Below are 18296 nucleotides of genomic sequence, written 5' to 3' on the forward strand. Positions count from 1 at the left end.
TCAGACTAGAAAAGCCAATCAATGCCAAGTATGCTAGCTGAATAAAACACAAGTTTTGATTATTGTGCATTATGAATCAACAAGTCGATAGCCCAAAGAATAAATTAAAATGAGTTTAACACTGTTTCACTATCCTACCTAACCACACTCCAACACAGACAATCCCATAAAAATCAAAGGCATGCAGACTGCAGACTGCATAATCAAGCTAATTGCAAATGTACAACTGCATGAACTTAATGATCCTTGAGACAGTAAATGATCGTGTTAAGGAGACCATTCAAGAACCCACCAGCTTCAGCCTTTACTAGACTGCGTGTAAATGTTAAATTTCTATTCACCGAACTGGGAACCTAGCCTGAAGCTTAATTTATGAAGCACCTTGTACAATGTTCCTATGGACAGGCCTGAAATAGTAACTTGTCCACTCCACCTTTAGTCACTTCACAGTGCATGTCAGTTCCAAAGCATCTGCTCACGGCAAACTATCTTATGTACAATATCTTCTTAGATGACCACAATAGTAAAGATAGGTTTCCACCTTTCTCAGCCTTTCTCATGATGCTTTCAAAAACTCCTGAACCGTACCTGGAAAGAGATGTGGATACATATATTAGTAGAAATATCCCTCTTATCTGATGGAAGAAACCCAAGACAAATGAATGCACTTGAGGCCACAAGTATGTGCAGTTAGCAAAAAGAACTCACCATTGATTCTGTAAAAAGGTAGAATATGTAATTTACATGATCTCTTTAAAAAGTACATATAACAAGAGCTTGATATCATGTGAATAGTAGTAGTTCACACCTTACTGTATCACCAACTCTTGAATTCAGTGTTTCAACTTGCTAGGTGGTCAAGATACCACTCAGATCAGCACAACAAAGGAGAAACTGTAGGCCTAAGACCTCCACAGGAGCCGAAATCATTCTCACCTCTACATATGAGCACTAATTACTTCTGCTGCAACTGCAAGCTCATGCTACTAATCTGGCATATAACACATAAAGCACCTTTCTAAAATCAAGTAGCATGAATTCTAGAAACACAAAAGTAGCACGTTGGTGAGTGAAAATGAGCGACCCGGGACATGATGCTGCGTGAAGTCAACTGGGCTAACACATGCAAATATCATTTTTTTGTCTTTCTAACACTTACCCGTAGCGGGGGTCAGGTTGATAAATGGAAATCCCAAGTGGTACTATGCATGTTCGACGCGTGGTTGTGATATTTCAGTTTTGAGACACGCGTCTCATGCAAGAAGAGAAGGAAATGTGTTCTCGCTTCTAATTTTGAGTCCCCGACTGGAATTTTACGTGGCAAGGGGCATGTTTGCCATCTAGCAACTAAGGAGAAACGAAGGGCAGCTTAGTAAAATAGGGGGAAAAGAAAAAACGTGAGGAGTTTTTAAAGGATCTCTCCGAATTAGTGGAAATCTGAAAGGATTTGCAGCCAATAAAATAATGGATCAAAGTTCATAAAGTTTGAAGTCCCCCGCAACTCTTCATCAATGCAAGATATTGTGAGATGTATCTACTGGTATGCTAAAAATGGCAATCTGAAGTCAAAGAATGTGTCTTCTCATTTGCAAATTTCTACCTTTGGTAAAGAGTAGTTGTATTTGTTGTATAGAGCATGTAGAAATTTAGGACTGCAAACTGTGCAGAGCTGTTTCAGGACAACAGATCAAGGAGTATGACTCTGAGTTGTTCTAAAGAGTTATAGATTGGAAAGAAAGCAACAACTTTCCTTTTTGAAGCTCGGTGATCCAAGATCTGGTTAGAAAGTTATGAGCTGTTCTAAGTAATGTTCTATGAGGAAACAGGTGAATTCAGCAACGTCTACATCACCAACTTGGTTTCCCATGAAAGTCATCATGATTTTCCATTGTTATATCAATGCAAACTCTGTTTTGATGTAGTATTGGAATGTCTACAACAATGAAAAGCTTGTAGCCGTTGAATTGATATGAAAATTTGTCGTATAAAGCTTTGATTACCTGTGTATTTGGATTGTATTTATGTGTGCTCTTAGAAAAGAATAACAGAAAGGATCTACAACTAGTTTTACATTGATTGAGGCAACCACGCTTTGTAGGGCAGTTTGTTGCATGAGATTGTCATTCCTAAAAAATAGGAGTTGTGTGAATCTGAAAGCTCATGTTGTCAAAGTCTCAGCTATGGTTGTTTCAGTGTCAAATTCTCTCTAAAAGTGGTAAAATCTGAGCTTGAAGGTTTGAACTGTGTAAGTATTGAGTTGAAGTCTCAGTAAGGAGTGAGTGATCAAGAATTTTGGATCATGTGTTCAATGGTATTGTTTCATGGGTTTTGTTGAGGGAAGATCCTCGTCGGTCTTTATCCTATGGTGTTGTCTTGGGGATTGTTAGAGGTCGACTGCCCAATTCACCTACCATAGATTGATATCCCCCACTAAGGATCTCCCGTGTTGAAGATCTCTTGTTGATTTTATCAATTGGGAAGTATATGGTTTGAAAGCCAACCTATACACAAACTCAAACATGGCAACTTTTGGATATGAACCATTCTTTGGTACTGAAAATGAGGATGCTAATCAGTTTATCAAGAGATTGGAGTGAATGGCTTACCAAGATCGAAGGGACACTGATGCACATAAGCTTCGAATGATCAGCATGCTACTTGAAGGATCTGTAAGATTATGGTGGAACTTACTGAATGAAGAGACAAGGGCAAATTGGAATAAAGTCAAAATGAGTTTCTTACAAGGTTTGTAATAAGCAAACTCCTAAGAGTTTATGGAAATCTTTGGAGATAATGTTTCACGGAGAAAATGAGAAAGTATCTAAATTTGCTGCAAGATTTGAAGCAAAATGAATAGAAATTACACAGAGTATGAAGCAACCTCCAATGATGTTCTTGAAAAAGAACAAGTTTGTTTCATTGCTTAAATCTTAAATTAGAGAAAAGAATATGATCAAAGACCCTGATACATACAAAGATGCAGTCAAAATAGCCAAAGAAAAGCTAAGGAAAATACAATTGAGGTTGGATCAATCAAGAGGTATTGTTGTGCATGCATTTTTACCGCCTAATCAAGTTGGCAATGTTGCAAGAAATGCAGGACAGCAAGCTGTGAATCTTCATGGGGCACTTGAAAGAGGGGAGAATGGGACTCAACAAGGCCATAGGAAAGCTGATGATGATGTGATTAATAAACTGCAAGAACAATTGGCAAATCCGAATTTGAATATGAGCCTATTGCAGACAAAGCAGCCTCAAATGCAACCTAGATTTAGAGGACCTCCAAGAAATAGATGGGAAAACTTTGAATGCTTTAATTGCAAGGAGAGAGATCATATTACTCCTGATTGCCCTTATCCAAGAACAGGAGGGAAGATGTATCCCATGTCACAAGGGAATGCTAGGCAAGATGCTAGATCTCAACAGGAACAAAGGCCACTTGAACCAGCTAGGCAACAGTTGGTAAGAAAACCTAATGAAGGCACATCGGGTATGAATTTGATCGAAACCAGCACATCTAATGATGGGGAAAAATGCAGATGTTCTAGCTAATAAGAGAGTTAGAGAAAGGGATACTGAAACTGAAACTCAAAGGGTAGCAAGGATTAAAAAAGAAAAACAGGTTGCGGATGATTCAGAAACTAGCAAGAAAGCTAGACTACGAAGGAGGATTCAAATGGGAAACTTTGCTTTGGGAGTCAATCAAGTTCCTTACAACCTGCTTGAGGATTTAAAAGGTAAAAAGGCTTATGTTACATATGGTCAGCTACTGCAGATGAACTTATCTCTGAGGAGGCAAAGGCATGGTTTAGTTAGCATCAGGAAAGAAAAAACCCAAATTGGGCATGTTGAAGTGGTATACCTATCAGATGTGAAAGACATTATACATGTCATGGACGCATCGAAATATGGAAGGCAAATTGATCAAGTTTATATTGATGGTGGTGCGCAAGTTTGTGTAATCACTAAAAAAGTAATGTTGCAAATGCATCTTAAAATGACAGGGAAGTCACTGTTTAAGGTTAAAATGGCAAATAGCTCAAAAGTGAAATGCTTGGGAGTCATTGAGAACTTGGAGATCAACATTGGATGCCAAAGAGCATGTTTGGATTTCTATGTTATGGCTGCAAAACTTGGAACCTCTCATTTTGGGACGACCGTAGTTGATTAGTATGAGATCAAGACAAGACTCGTATAGAGATCAATTGGAACTCTATCTAGAAAAGCCAGTTCATAAGAGAGTGATCTTTGATATGAAAATAAGGTCCGTCATTCAAAATGGACATAAAAGTGATGTTGGAGGTGATGGAAGTAGTGATTCAGAAAATTATAGCCTTGATGAGGAAGATAGAGAATGGGAAGCTAGCCTACTCTCTAGGGATGTTGACCTCTTCAAGTTGTCAATCCAAGGTTCAAAAAGAGAGGAAAACGTGGTAAATATTGTTGCAAGAAGTACAGATTTCATGCAAGAAACATGTAATCAACAACCTGAAATGAATGATGGACTATCTAAGCTTATGAATATGCTAGGAAATGACGTGACTAATGATGAAAGAGATGAATATTCAACCATTTTTCAAAAATACCCACCAACTGAGGGGTACTAATAGCATTATGCACCATATTAAATTGAAAGAAGGGTATAAATTAATGGCTCAAAAACTTAGGAGACTTTGTACAATTCAGGAAAATGTATTTAAAGCTGAAATTCAAAAGTTGCTTGATGCTGAATTTATCTATCCTATTGATGATGCAAAGTGGGTGTCTGATGTTGTAATCAGACCAAAGAAGAATGAAAAGTGGAGTATGTGTTGATTTCAAGCCTCTTAATGCAACTACTAAGAGGGACTACTATCCTCTTCCGTTTCAAGATGAGATCTTGGATCAAGTGGCTGGTCATGAATTTTATAGTGTGTGCGATGGATACTCTGAATATTTCCAAATCAAAATAGCAAAAGAAGTTCAAAAGAAAACAACGTTCATTACCACATGGGGATGCTTCACTAGTATCACTGTTGGGAAAAATACAGTGGGAGCCATTTTAATGTAAAAGGGAAAGAGGATGTCTTATATGAGGCATGTATTTTATATAAGCAGATCCATTGGAGCGATTGAAAAAGCTTGGATGAAAGATGAATTGTTGGTATGGAGGTTGGTATATGCAGTTAAAAGATGGAAATCATACTTGATTCAAAAACCATTTGTAGTACTTACTGGTTCCCAGTTGCTTCCACAGGTTTTGCGATCTATTGAAAATACTCCAAGAGTTACTAAGTGACTATTGGCTTTGCAAGAATTTGAATTTACATGTTTGAAGGAGGATACTGTAAGAGCTAACTTAGCTTATATCTTAACTTATAAAGAACCTGTTGAAAGTGCAGCCGTTATAAGACGGAAACTGATTCTGCATCCACAAATTCATGAGATGAAGGATAAAGATGCTACCTTGTTTTTTTATGGCAGTTACAAAAGAGTGCTGAGAAAGGGAGGATTGGGTTTTGTCATTATGGATGCTGAAAATCGAGAAGTCCCTTAGTGAGATTCATGTTTGTTTATCTTCCTATCATGAGAAAGCATGTGGTGGTTATTTTGGTTTTGAGCTTACCAAAAAGAAAATTCTGCTAGCAGGACTTACTTGGCCTAGTCTAAGTGTTGATATTGCTCATTGGAGTAAAAGTTGTCATGCTTGCCAATCATATGCAAAAAGGGTACTAATTTCAGAACCTACTGAAGCCATTGTTGCCTATGGAACCGTTTGAGAAGTGGAGTTTGGATTTTATTAGACCTTTGTCTAGTACAAAAATAGAAAAGTCTTATATCATTACTGCAATTGATTATATGACCAAATGGCTTGAAGCTAAGGCTACAAGGAATTGCAAGAAAGGGAATGTAACTCAGTTCCTCATGGAGGACATATGCTGCAGCTTTAAAATACCACTAGAAATAGTGACAGATCAAGGTCTTGGTTTCAAAAATAAGCTATTGAGAGAATTAACTGGGAAACTAGACTTGAAACACAGATTTGCTACTCCTTATTACCCTCAATGCAATGGACTGGTGGAAGCATTCAATAGAACATTACAGAAGATTCTCTTTAAGCTAGTGGAAGATCATCCTAAAGATTGGGACAACTATCTACATCAAGCTTTGCGGGCTTGTAAAACAATGCAAAAGACAAGTACAGGATTCACCTCTTTTCAGTTAGTATATGGTCAAGATGCTTTATTACCTATGAATGTCATCTTCCCTACGATGGAGTTTGTAAGAAAGCATCAATTGAATCAAACAGAATTGGGAATTGACAGAGGACTGAACTTACATACCCTACAGTTAGATAGGCAACAAGCAATGAATTGTTATGAAAAATAAATTGTGAAGAGAAAGGAATGGTTTAATACACAATTGAAGAAGAAGAATCCTACAGAGGGAATGTTGGTTATGAGATATGGCCGTAGCTTGGACTCCACTTTTAAAACCAAGTTATGAGTTAGATGGGAAGGACCTTTCTTCATCAAGCAAAAGTTTGAAAATGGCACTTACTTGCTACAAGATTTAGATGGGACTATTTACAACAATAGAATCAATGAGTTCTATCTAAAGAAATATATATGCATAAAGAGGATGTAAGTAATGTACATACTATACATAAAGTAGGTTGCTTCCAATTTATTGTTTGGGGCAGATTCAATTTTCTAAAATTTGGTGTTGATCAGATGGTTGTAAATGATGGACAGCATATTCAAAGTGTGCTTTGACACCTATTAAAGGTCTCTATCAAGTTTAGTGTTGATCCGAGCAAGAATGTGACGGTAATGATCTCTGAAAGATTGATGTTTGAACTGGACTATATGCAAGAAATTTAGGATTGCAGACTGTGCAGAGTTGTTTCAAGGCAACAGATCAAGGAATTTGACTCCGAGTTGTTCTGGAGAGTTATAGATTGGAAAGAGAGCTATAACTTTCCTTTTTGAAGCTCAGGGATCCGAGATCTGGTTAGAAAGTTATAAGCTATTCTATGCAGTGCTCTATGAGGCAGATTTTCAAAAAAATATGTTTGTCTTTGTCAAATGTTTTCAAAGCTCGTAATAAAGGTTTGTTCACACTTTGTGTTTCAAACCATGGGGGTGGCTAATCATGGTGAGTGAAAATGAGCGACCAAGGACACGATGCTACGTGAAGTCAAGTGGAGAAACACATGCAAATATCATTTTTTGGTCTTTCTAACACTTACCCGTAGCGGGAGTCGGATTGATAAATGAAAATCCCAGGTGATACGATGCATGTTCGATACGTGGTTGTGATATTTCAGTTTTGAGACACACGCCTCATGCAAGAAGAGAAGGAAATGTATTCTTGCTTCTAATTTTCAGTCCTCGAGTAGAATTTTACGTGACAAGGGACATGTTTGCCATCTAACAACTAAGGAGAAGCAGGGCAGCTTAGTAAAATAGTCAAAAAAAACATGAGGAGCTTTTTGAAAAAAGGAGAAGAGGGTTCGACACAAGACAATCAACGTGAGAGAGAGGGAAAGAGAGAGGGAGGGAGAAGAAGAATCTTGCACGCTGAAAAAGGGAGAAATATGAAGCTCAAAAGAAGAACAAATTGTCAAAAGAAAGCGATTGTGAAGCTGAAGTTATTGGAGCCAAGGAGCAAGATGGCAAGGCTGCTGAAGTCAATGGGCTAATGCGAGTTCTCAATTTTCAAATGAGGATAATAAGAGTCTTCTTTTTATATTGTTTTCTTCTACTACTCCGTGGGGCAGAGAGTTCGCATATCAGTTCTGACGTATGGATATGAGTGAAAAACATCAAAGGGTTGTTGAGAGTAATAAATGTTAGTTGTTGTGTGAGGCTTCCCGTCAACATGGAAGTAAAGGATCTCTACATCTAAAACTGGGTATATGGCCGAAAATATGTGTTATGGGCAGATGTTGAATGCATGGATTCGAGTTAGTGGAAATCTGAAAGGATTTGCAGCCAATAAAATAATGGATTGGAGTCATAAAGTTTGAAGCTCCCGCAACTCTTCATCAATGCAAGATATTGTGAGATGTATCTGCTGGTATGCTGAAATGACAATCTGAAGTCAAAGAATGTGTCTTCCCATTTGCAAGTTTGTGCTTTTGGTACAGAGTAGTCGTGTTTGCTATATAAAGCATGCAGAAATTTAGGACTGCAGACTGTGCAGAGCTGTTTCAGGATAGCAAATCAAGGAATTTGAATCTGAGTTGTTCTGAAGAGTTATAGATTGGAAAGAGAGCTACAACTTTCCTTATTGAAGCTCGGTGATCCGAGATCTGGTTAGAAAGTTATGAGCTGTTCTATGTAATGCTCTGAGGCAATTTCTATGCTCTATGAGGAAACAGGTAAATTCAACAACATCTACGTCACCAACTTGGTTTCCCATGAAAGTCATCATGATTTTCCATTGCTATATCTGTGCAAACTTTGTTTTGATACAGTAATGGAATGTCTACAACAGTTACATGCTTGTAGCCGTTGAATTGGTATGAAAATTTGCCATATAAAGCTTTAGTTACCTGTGTATTTGGGTTGTGTTTATGTGTGCTCTGAGAAAAGAAGAACAAAAAGGATCTACAACTGGTTTTACACTAATTGAGGCAACCACGCTTTGTGGGGCCGTTTGTTGCATGGGATTGCCATCTCTAAAAGATAGGAGTTCTGTGAATCTAAAAGCTCGTGTTGTCAAAGTCTCAACTATGGTTGTTTCAGTGTCAGATTCTCTCTAAAAGTGGTAAAATCTAAGCTTGAAGGTTTGAATATAAGTATTGAGTTAAAGTCTCGGTGAGGAGTGAGTGATCAAGAATTTTGGATCATGTGTTTAGTGGTGTTGTTTCGTGGGTTTTGTTAAGGGAAGATCCTCGTTCTTTATCCTGTGGTGTTGTCTTGGGGGTTGTTAGAGGCCGACTACCCAATTCACCTACCAATGTATGTTTACCAATAACCATGCAAAAGACCCATAAACTGCAGCTTGCTCCATCTCCAAGACTGTGTGCACACGTGTATGTCTCCCCAAAAGCAGCACTTTTAAATACCCAAAACTACGTGTAACACCCACAAGCAGCTCGCTCCACCTCCCAGAAACAATATCTGCATGCGCATGTGTATGTATGCAACTCTCTCTCCCTCTTCATCGCTCTCACTGCTCCAACTAAGCTCCAACGATCAACAACTGGTATCAAAGCTAAAGGTACAAGCTGACAATCACTCATCATTGAAACTAACAGGTCCAACAGACTGCTTGTGATTAGCACTAGTTGTCAAGTTCCGGCAGCTGAGCAGAAGACAAGCAGAAGACTGCTCACAGTGACCAGCAAGCATGTGGCGTGCAAGCGACTGAGTGTGCAGAAGCAAGCAAGGTGTGGCAGCAAGCGATGGGGCAGTAACAAGCGACGGTTGCAGGAACCTATGACCAACGGCAAAAGGCACATGGACACCAAGCGAGACCAATGCGACCAACAGGCGGCGGGCAGCACGCATGATGTGACGGGTCAGCGGACCCTTCACTTCCCCCCCCCCCCCCCCCCCGAGTCTCTTTTTTTAAAAATCAGAAACTTCCCTAATTTTTGAATTTTCCCTGTCCTAACGAGAGTTAGCGTGTAGAAGCACACGCCTTAAACTTGTGCAAATTAGAGCCCAAAAAATTTCGGGCTTTCCTCGGGTTTAATCCTGTCTATGCCTAGCAACGACATTCAAGTCAAAAATTGCAAACATTGTGCATGTTGACCTCAATCAAATTGGGGATTTTGCCAAATTTGTCAGAATTTCGCTCTTTTGAGTAAAATTTCCTGGCATTGAACCCTAGAAAACAGGGGCTTTTCATGCATTGGTAAAATTTTACTCAACTGGGTCAGATTGGCTGACATTTATGCACAATTGGACCTGAAATTTTGGGGCCTTGTGCAGAATTTGTAAATTTCTGCAGTTTTTGCACGTGTGGTGGCTGGTTCATGTACAAACAGCAAAGATTTATTACTGTTTGAAGAAGAACAACAGTGTATTTGCTGGTTCAACTTGTGCTTCTACAATCCAAGGCATTTACTCTTGTGTTCATGATAAAATGGCTGCAACTTCTTCCAGCTTTGCAAGAAGAAAAACCCGCACAAATGTCTGATGCAGATTGGGCCAAAGTTAACAAAAAGGTTGTGGCTTACATTAAGATGGGTGTTACTAATGACATATTGACAAACATTAAGGGTTTAGATATAGGTTATGCAATATGGAAAAAGCTGAAAACTACCTATGAGATCACCACACCTGTTAATCAGGTGCGCTTAATGCGCAAGTTGGTGAATATGCGACTGGATAAGTCAAAGCCTACAGCTGAGCACTTGAGTGCATTTACTGGCATTTTAAATCAGCTCAAGGATGCAAATTTGGATTTTGATGATAAGTTGAGGGCAATCTTTTTTATCATGACACTACCTGATTCTTGGGAGACCTCGGTGGTTTCTCTCAGCAATAACCCCAATCTCTCATATAATGGGGAGAGGGTTTCAATCTTGAATGAAGAAATTAGACGTATGCCTAGTGGAGAAGGGAGTAACTCAGTTTATAATGTAGGAGGCAGGGCTGAAAAGAAAAATGCAAATGTTGGACAGAGAAACAGAAGCAAAAGCAAAGCAAATGAAAAGAGTGACATTACTTGCTATCACTCTAGTCGAAAGGGCTATAAGAAGCCTGATTGCAAGTATTATAAGAAGAAACAAGAGAGAAAGAAGAATGCAAGAGACAAAAAGAAGAAAGAGGATAAGACAGATGTATCTGAGGCAACCAAAGGCAAGGAAAATGCCAATGTGGCCTCCAACATAGTCATAGAGAAGCTTTCAAATACAGAGGCTAATGTATTATGTGCAGTTGATTATGATACCCTTGTATGTCACATGCAAGATATGCAGATTACCAAGGATCATGTGATTGATGCACTTTTGTTAGTTGATGATAGTGTCACTCAGACTTGGATTGTAGACTCTAGTGCCTCTTTTCATGTAACTCCTTGCTTGCAGTGTTTTGCTATTTTCAATGTAGATAGTTATGGAAAAGTATACCTTGGAAATAACCATACTTGCAACATTGATGGGATAGACACTCTACACTTGTCTTTGGATAATGGGCAAGAGCTTGTGTTGAAATGTGTCAGATATGTGTCTGGCATCAAGAAGAGTTTACTATCTGTTGGTTAGCTTGACCTACATGGTTACACTACACTGTTTGGTGCTAGTTTGTGGAAACTGAAAAAGGGTTCCATGCTGATTGCAAAAGAAACCAAAAAGAGCACTTTGTATTGTTTGCACTGTAATGCTTTGAATGGCAAGTTTCTTGCAGTAGCTAAAATTGACTGTCATTTGGAGTTGTGGCATTAGAGATTAGGCCATATGAGCCAGAAAGGACTTGATGTCCTTACCTCTTTGAAGAGGGTTGATGGAAAAGGCTCTAAACTTGACTTTTGTAATGAGTGTCAGTTTGGAAAGCAAATGAAAAATTCATTTTACTCTGATGTCTCTCGTAAGTCCAATGTCTTAGGCTTCGTGCATTCTCATGTATGTAGTATGCCCATAAAATCGTTGGGTGGTGTTGCATATTTTGTCTCCTTCATTGATGATTGTTCCAAAAGATTTGGGTTTACCTGTTGAAAAAGAAAAGTGAAGTGTTTGCTATTTTTAAAACTTTTCGTGCATTTGTGACCACTCAGACAGGTAGAATGTTGAAATGCTTCAGAACTAATAATGGGGGTGAGTTTACATCTACTGAATTCAAGTCTTTTTGTGACTTGCATGGAATTAAGAGGGAGCTTACAACTCCGTACAGCCCTTCTTCAAATGCGATGGCTGAAAGATATAATAGGACTTTATGTGAAAGATTGCGGTGCATGCTATCCACTGCTCATCTCCCTCATGAATTTTAAGGAGAGGCACTCAAAACCGCGATTCACATTCACAACCGCTCTCCAAACAAGTCCTTAAGTAATGGCATCCTTAAGGAGGTTTGGTGTGGCAAATCGGCCTCATATGACCATTTACGCATATTTGGCTGTGATGCTTTTGTGCATGTTCGAGATGAGCTGAGGAACAAAGTTGACCCAAAATCCACCAAAGGCATTTTCATGAGCTATGGTGATGAGAGTGAATTTGGCTACAGAGCGTGGTTACCTCAATCCAAGAAAATTATTCACAGCCGTAATGTTGTGTTTAATGAGGCAAAATTGCTAAAAGGTACTTTAGCCTCTAATGAAGGTATGAAAAAGGTCAAATTTCAGAATCTGCAACCACCTATTACTTCAGATGATGAGGCTCATGGTGATGTACCACAGGCTGAAACTAATGATCAGCCGGTTATTTTTGAGCCAGATGATGATGGACAGAAAATAGAAGCACAAGTAGGTCATGGACAGAAAGATAGACTTGCTTATTATGAAAATGCAGGTGTTGAAAATGAAAATGAAGATGCTGTACAGCATGAACAGCATGTTGAAAATGGCTTACAACAACCAATAAATGCTAAAAATAACATGCTTCCAGATGTAGACCTGATTCTTGAGAATGTAGATCATTGGGTATGCAGGCCTACACACTTAAGAAGGCAGCCACATAGGTATGACCCCTCTTTGCACTATGTGATGCTTACAAATGAGGGTGAGCCTCTTACATATAAAGAGGCCAAGTCATGCAAATTCAGTAATGAGTGGGAACTAGCTATGAAGGAAGAGATTAAATCTGTGTATGCTAATGATACTTGGGATCTTTTGTCGTTGCCCAAAGGAAGAAAGCCTCTTCCAAACCAATGGGTTTGCAAAGTAAAGACAGTTGGTGGGAAACCCAAGTACAAGGCAAGACTGGTTGCTAAAGGGTATGCACAAAAGGAAGGGATTGACTTCCAAGAGGTCTTCTCACCTATTGTGAAGATGACCACTCTGCCTGTGCTTTTTGCTCTCACTCCAGTATTGGACTTAGAGTTGTACCAAATGGATGTGAAAACAACTTTTCTGCATGGTGACATTGATGAGGAAATCTACATGAAAAACCCCAAGGGCTTTGTAGTTCCTGGAAAAGACCAGATGGTGTGTCAACTAAAACGCAGCCTCTATGGGCTAAAGCAAGCACCATGGCAGTAGCACAAAAAGTTTGACACTTTTATGCTATCTCATGGATTTACACGCAGCCATGCAGATCATTGTTTGTACATGAAAAAGGATACAAATGGCAGCCCCATCATACTTGTTCTGTATGTGGATGATATGTTGCTAGTTGGGAAAAGAAAGACTAGCTTGGATGCTCTCAAAGATCAGCTGAAATCAGCTTTCTCCATGAAAGATTTGGGGAATCATAGCATATTTTGGGCATGAGGATTCACAAAGATAGAATGCAGAAATTGTTGTTTTTATCTCAAGAAAAGTACATTGAAAAGATACTGGATAGATTTAACATGACTGAAACTAAGCCTTTTGGGATACCCTTACCTCTGGTGGGGCCATTTCTTGGTGTTCCAGTTTGCAAAACATCGTAGCACTAAGTACTATTGAAGCTGAATACATATCAGCTATTGAAGCTTCTAAGGAAGCTATATGGTTGAGCACACTTGCAAAGGATCTCGGCATGTCTATGGGTACTGCAGTATTGGGATGTGATAGCCAAAGTGCTGTGTACATGGCTAAGAATGCCATGTATCATTCACGCACAAAGCATGTAGATGTGCGATATCACTTTATCAGACAAATTCTGGAAGATGGTCTCATCACACTGAACAATATCAACACACAAGACAACCTTGCAAATGTTCTCACTAGAAGTCTGCTGAGCAAAGCTTAGCATGAGCATTGCATACGACTAGTGGGAATTGGTTAGAGGTTCACTTCAGACCTTTAAGTGGGAGGTTGTTGGGATAAAGGCCCTTTTCACCTCCATGTATAGTACGTGTACATTATTTACTTGTACATGTGAATGCACCCTTACGTGCCCTAAGTATAAATACATTTTATTCTTTGTGTACCAACAGATTGTTGGTACACTCAAATCTAATCGTACTATCACTCTCTCTCCCTCTCCATCACTCTCACTCCTTGAACTCCTGCTCACTCCTCCAGCTCAGCTCCAACGACCAATAAGATCATCATTATCACCATCACCCTAAGATGGGACTTGCATATTGTCTGAATGAACCAGAAACAACTATGCGGCCCTTTACTCACCAAAAACACAAGGCAAGCAAGGTGTAGCCTTGTGAGCTTCACAATCATGCATTGGCACAAAGCGCAACTAGTGAGCCTAGCAAGCGTTAGTCTACCAAACCAGCTAGTACCACCAAGATGTGATAGAGAGAAAATATAGGGATGTCAAACGGACTTCCTTAAGGACTCCATCCAAAGGTTGTCTTGACTCTTCATCAAGTGATGCCTCTACAAAGGCACAACCCTCTACAAGGATCTAGCACAATATGTGAAAATAATAGGGTCGAGGGCACGAAAAGTACAATGAACTCAACTAACAAATGTATGCCCATAAGAATGAAATGGAATGACAATCAATGAGTGCACAAACAAGGCTACAAGATACAATGGATGTTCAACGACTAGCCCTAAAATCTGGTCAACCTGCAGAAAATGCCCTAAAATGGGCTACCTACCACCCAAAAAGGAAATGCAAACACACACAAGGGCTGAATGAACTGATTGAGCTCCTGTGTCTCCTACCAGACTCTAACAAAAATCTCACAACCAAGAGATGGCAAACTAACATGCTAAAATATGCAGACTAACACCCCCTCTCAGATCCTAGGAGAGTCTAGAGACCAAACAGCCGCATGTGATGAAGCAAAGAAGCCTTGGGTAAAAGCTTCGTGAAGAGATCAGCCGCATTGTCCGCCGTGGGACAGTAGGCCACCACTAGCTCCAAATCCACAATCCGCTCTCGAACATAGTGGTACAGAACCTCAATGTGCTTCATGTGAGCATGAAACACCAGGTTCTTGGCTAGAGCTAGGACATTATGGGTGTCCACACGTAGCTCTGTACGTCCTATCTGTGGAAAGCCGATCTCCGCCAACATACGACTGAGCCAAACTGCCTCCATAGCAGTCGAACACAATGCCCAATACTCAACCTCTGTAGAAGAAAGGGCCACAATAGGCTGCTTCTTGTTGCTCCAAGAGATAGCGCCCGATCCAAGGCAGAAGGCATATCTTGTAGTGGATCATCTCGAATCCACATCACCTACCTAGTCTGAGGTCACTCCATCCAAAAAGAGTGATCCCCTCTCCATACATGATCGCGTAGGATCGAGTCCTCTGTAAATACCAAAAAACACACAAGACCGCCCTCCAATGATCCTGTGTAGAAGTCTTCGTGAAAGAAGACAACAAAGCCACCACAAAAGAAATATCCGGCCATGTGTGGATAAGCAAGATAAGGGAGCCAACAAGACACCTATAACATGTAGCATCTATAAGGGGAACTCCATTTGCCACAAGCTTGCAGTCAAGGTCCATGGGCCAAGAAATAGACCAACACTCGGCCATATGAAACTCGAAGATATGACTATGTTGGGAAATGAAAATGCCCTATGCCATCTTATAGATCTCCAATCCAAGAAAGAAGTATAGAATCCCAAGATCCATCGTGTCAAACTCTTGCTACAAAATAGCCCGAGTATGATCCACCTACTAAGTATCACTCCCTGTTATGATAAGATCATCAACATACAAAATAACCAAAACACATCAGCCACCCTCAAACTTGTAGTATAGGTTAGGGTCATAATCGGAGTGATAGAAACCACTCTACACAAAGCCCTGCCAACAATCAACATGTCATCAACATACAGAACCAAGATAATCAAGCAGCCATCTGCTGCCTTCTTGGTATACAAGTAGTGATCCGCTTGACTTCTATGCAAACCTTGAGACTGCATAAATATATCAAACTTATGATACCATTCTCTTGGTGCTTGTTTCAGCCCATACAAACTCCTTTTGAGTTTACATATCATCTTTTCTTTCCCTTTCACCACAAACCCTTCGGGCTACTGCATATAGATATCTTCATGCAAATCACGATGTAACAATGCAGTCTTTACATCCATCTGTATGAGCTCCATATCTTCAATTGCAACCAAGCCCAAAATAGTTCTCAATATAGTCATCTTGACTAAAGGAGAAAATATCTCATCAAAATCAACTACATGTTCCTGCTTGTACCCCTTCGCAACCAATCTTGCTTTGTAATTTAGCAAGGAACCAAAAGTAACCTTCATCTTGTAAGCCCATTTGCATAGAAGGGTTTTCTGCCCTTTCGGCAACTGCACCAAGTCTCAAGTGCCATTTTTCTCAAGAGATTCCATCTCTGACAACATGGCTTTATACCATTTCTTGATGTCCTGTATGTCCATTGCTTCCTTGAAGGAAGACGGTTCACCACAGTCTGTCAACATGACATAATCAGCCACATTGTTTGCACCAGGAACGAATCTGTCAAGTAGTCTAGTAGCCCTAGACGATCTCCTAACCCAATGATCATTGTTTGCTGGTTGTTGAGCCTCCAAATTTCCATGTTCAACTTGCTGTCCTAGCATTTCAGCTTGCAAATCAGCATTAACACCTTGCTGTCCTGGCTGTTCCTGCACATGTAATGGCTCATTTTCATGGGCAATAGCTGGCTGATCATTTCCAGCATCATTTCATGCATTTATAGGTTCATTTACAGCAAGTATTTGCTGCTGTACAGGTACATTTTGCTATCCAAAAGGTATTTCTTCCTGGAATACAACCCTACGGACCTCCTCAGTCTTTTCGGGTTGTTTGTGCATGCGATCTTCTCAGAAGATAACATCATTGCTACGTACTATTTTCCTTTTCTCGAGATCCCACAATTTATACCCCATTTCACCCTCGTCACCATATCCTAGGAAAATGCATTTACAGGACTTTGGCTCAAGTTTGCTATGTTTTTCTTTACAAATGTGCACAAAAGCCTCACAACCAAACACTTTCAAATGAGCATATGAAGGTGGCTTGCCCGACCACGCTTCTTGGGGAACTCTCTCCCCCAAAGACCTGTTTGGTGACCGATTAATCAAGTGAAGGGCTGTCATAACAGCCTCTGCCCAAAAACCATGAGGTAATGCAGCATGAGACAACATCTTACGGACCTTATCCTGTATGGTCCGATTTATTTACTCTACAACTCCATTTTGAGGTGGATTATGAGGGGCAGTGAGCTCCCTCTTTATCCCTTTGCTATCACAAAATGCCTGAAAGGCCTTTGACACATATTTCCCACCATTGTCAGAGCAAAGACACTTAAGTGTCTTATCAGTCTGATTTTCAACCAATGCCAAGATTTTTTTAAACTTATCAAGCACTTCGTCCTTGATACGAATAGGGCGTGTAGCATCATCGACAAAGGTGACAAAGTATTTCTTTTCCCCTAAAGATATCCTTGGCATCTGACATATATCGGAATGTACTAACTCTAGAGGAGAAGATTTCAACAAAAGAAACTTCTTATGAGACGTCTGTGCATGTTTACCATGAACACAATGATCACACAACTCAAAATCAGCATAACAAAGACAATGCAAGTAACCCAAACGAGAAAGCAATTTCATTCCAATTTAACTCATGTGTCCCAACCGGCCATGCCACAAAGAAACACTTGGCTACTCGGTCATGGCAACAACATGGTCACGCACACTAGATACATGGAGAGGATACAAGGTATCACTTTTACAATCACTAACAATTACTCTAGATCCCTTACAAATCTTCCATTCCCCATCACCAAAGATGGTATGAAATCCATTGTCATCTAGCTGCCCTGTACTAATCAAGCTCTTCTTGATCTGAGATACATGCCGTATATGCTGAAGTGTAAAGACAAAACCATGCTGAAACTGCAACTGCACACTACCAATACCTGCAATGTCACATGCATAGTTGTCCCCAAGATGAACAACACCATGTCAAACCCCTATATAGTCAGAAAACCACTCACGATGAGGGGTGACATGAAAGGAAAAACCTGAATCTAGAATCCAAGCGTGCATGTCATCATCCGTATCTGCAAGTAAAGCATATGCACTAAAGTGTGAAGAGACAAAGAGTACATCATTACCACTGTCACTGTCATGAGTGACTACATTCACCTCTTCAATTTTGACACTGCTCTTCTTAGACTCGCTCTCTTTCTTCTCTTTGTTGCTATCATCTGTCTTCTTGCCCTTTTCTTTCTCTTTCTTCCATTTATAGTAGTCACGTTTAAAGTGACCCTTCTTGCCACAATGATGG

The 18296-nt window shown here is 39.9% G+C and overlaps 1 protein-coding gene across 1 annotated transcript in view; it reads right to left on the bottom strand.

Moving 5' to 3' along the window:
• Positions 1-90: 90 nt before the first annotated feature.
• LOC148017856 (uncharacterized) overlaps positions 91-18296 on the bottom strand; it is a 42347-nt gene continuing 24141 nt past the window's right edge. Inside the window, exon 4 of the mRNA XM_087661772.1 lies at positions 91-588. Coding sequence (XP_087517898.1) covers positions 568-588 — 21 coding nt within the window. The 3' untranslated portion in view covers positions 91-567. The remainder of the gene's footprint in view (positions 589-18296) is intronic.

Source organism: Lygodium microphyllum, chromosome 21 (genome assembly GCF_053477565.2).
Source record: "Lygodium microphyllum isolate KBCC chromosome 21, Lygodium_microphyllum_v1.1.10, whole genome shotgun sequence".
NCBI classification, from domain to species: Eukaryota; Viridiplantae; Streptophyta; class Polypodiopsida; order Schizaeales; family Lygodiaceae; genus Lygodium; species Lygodium microphyllum.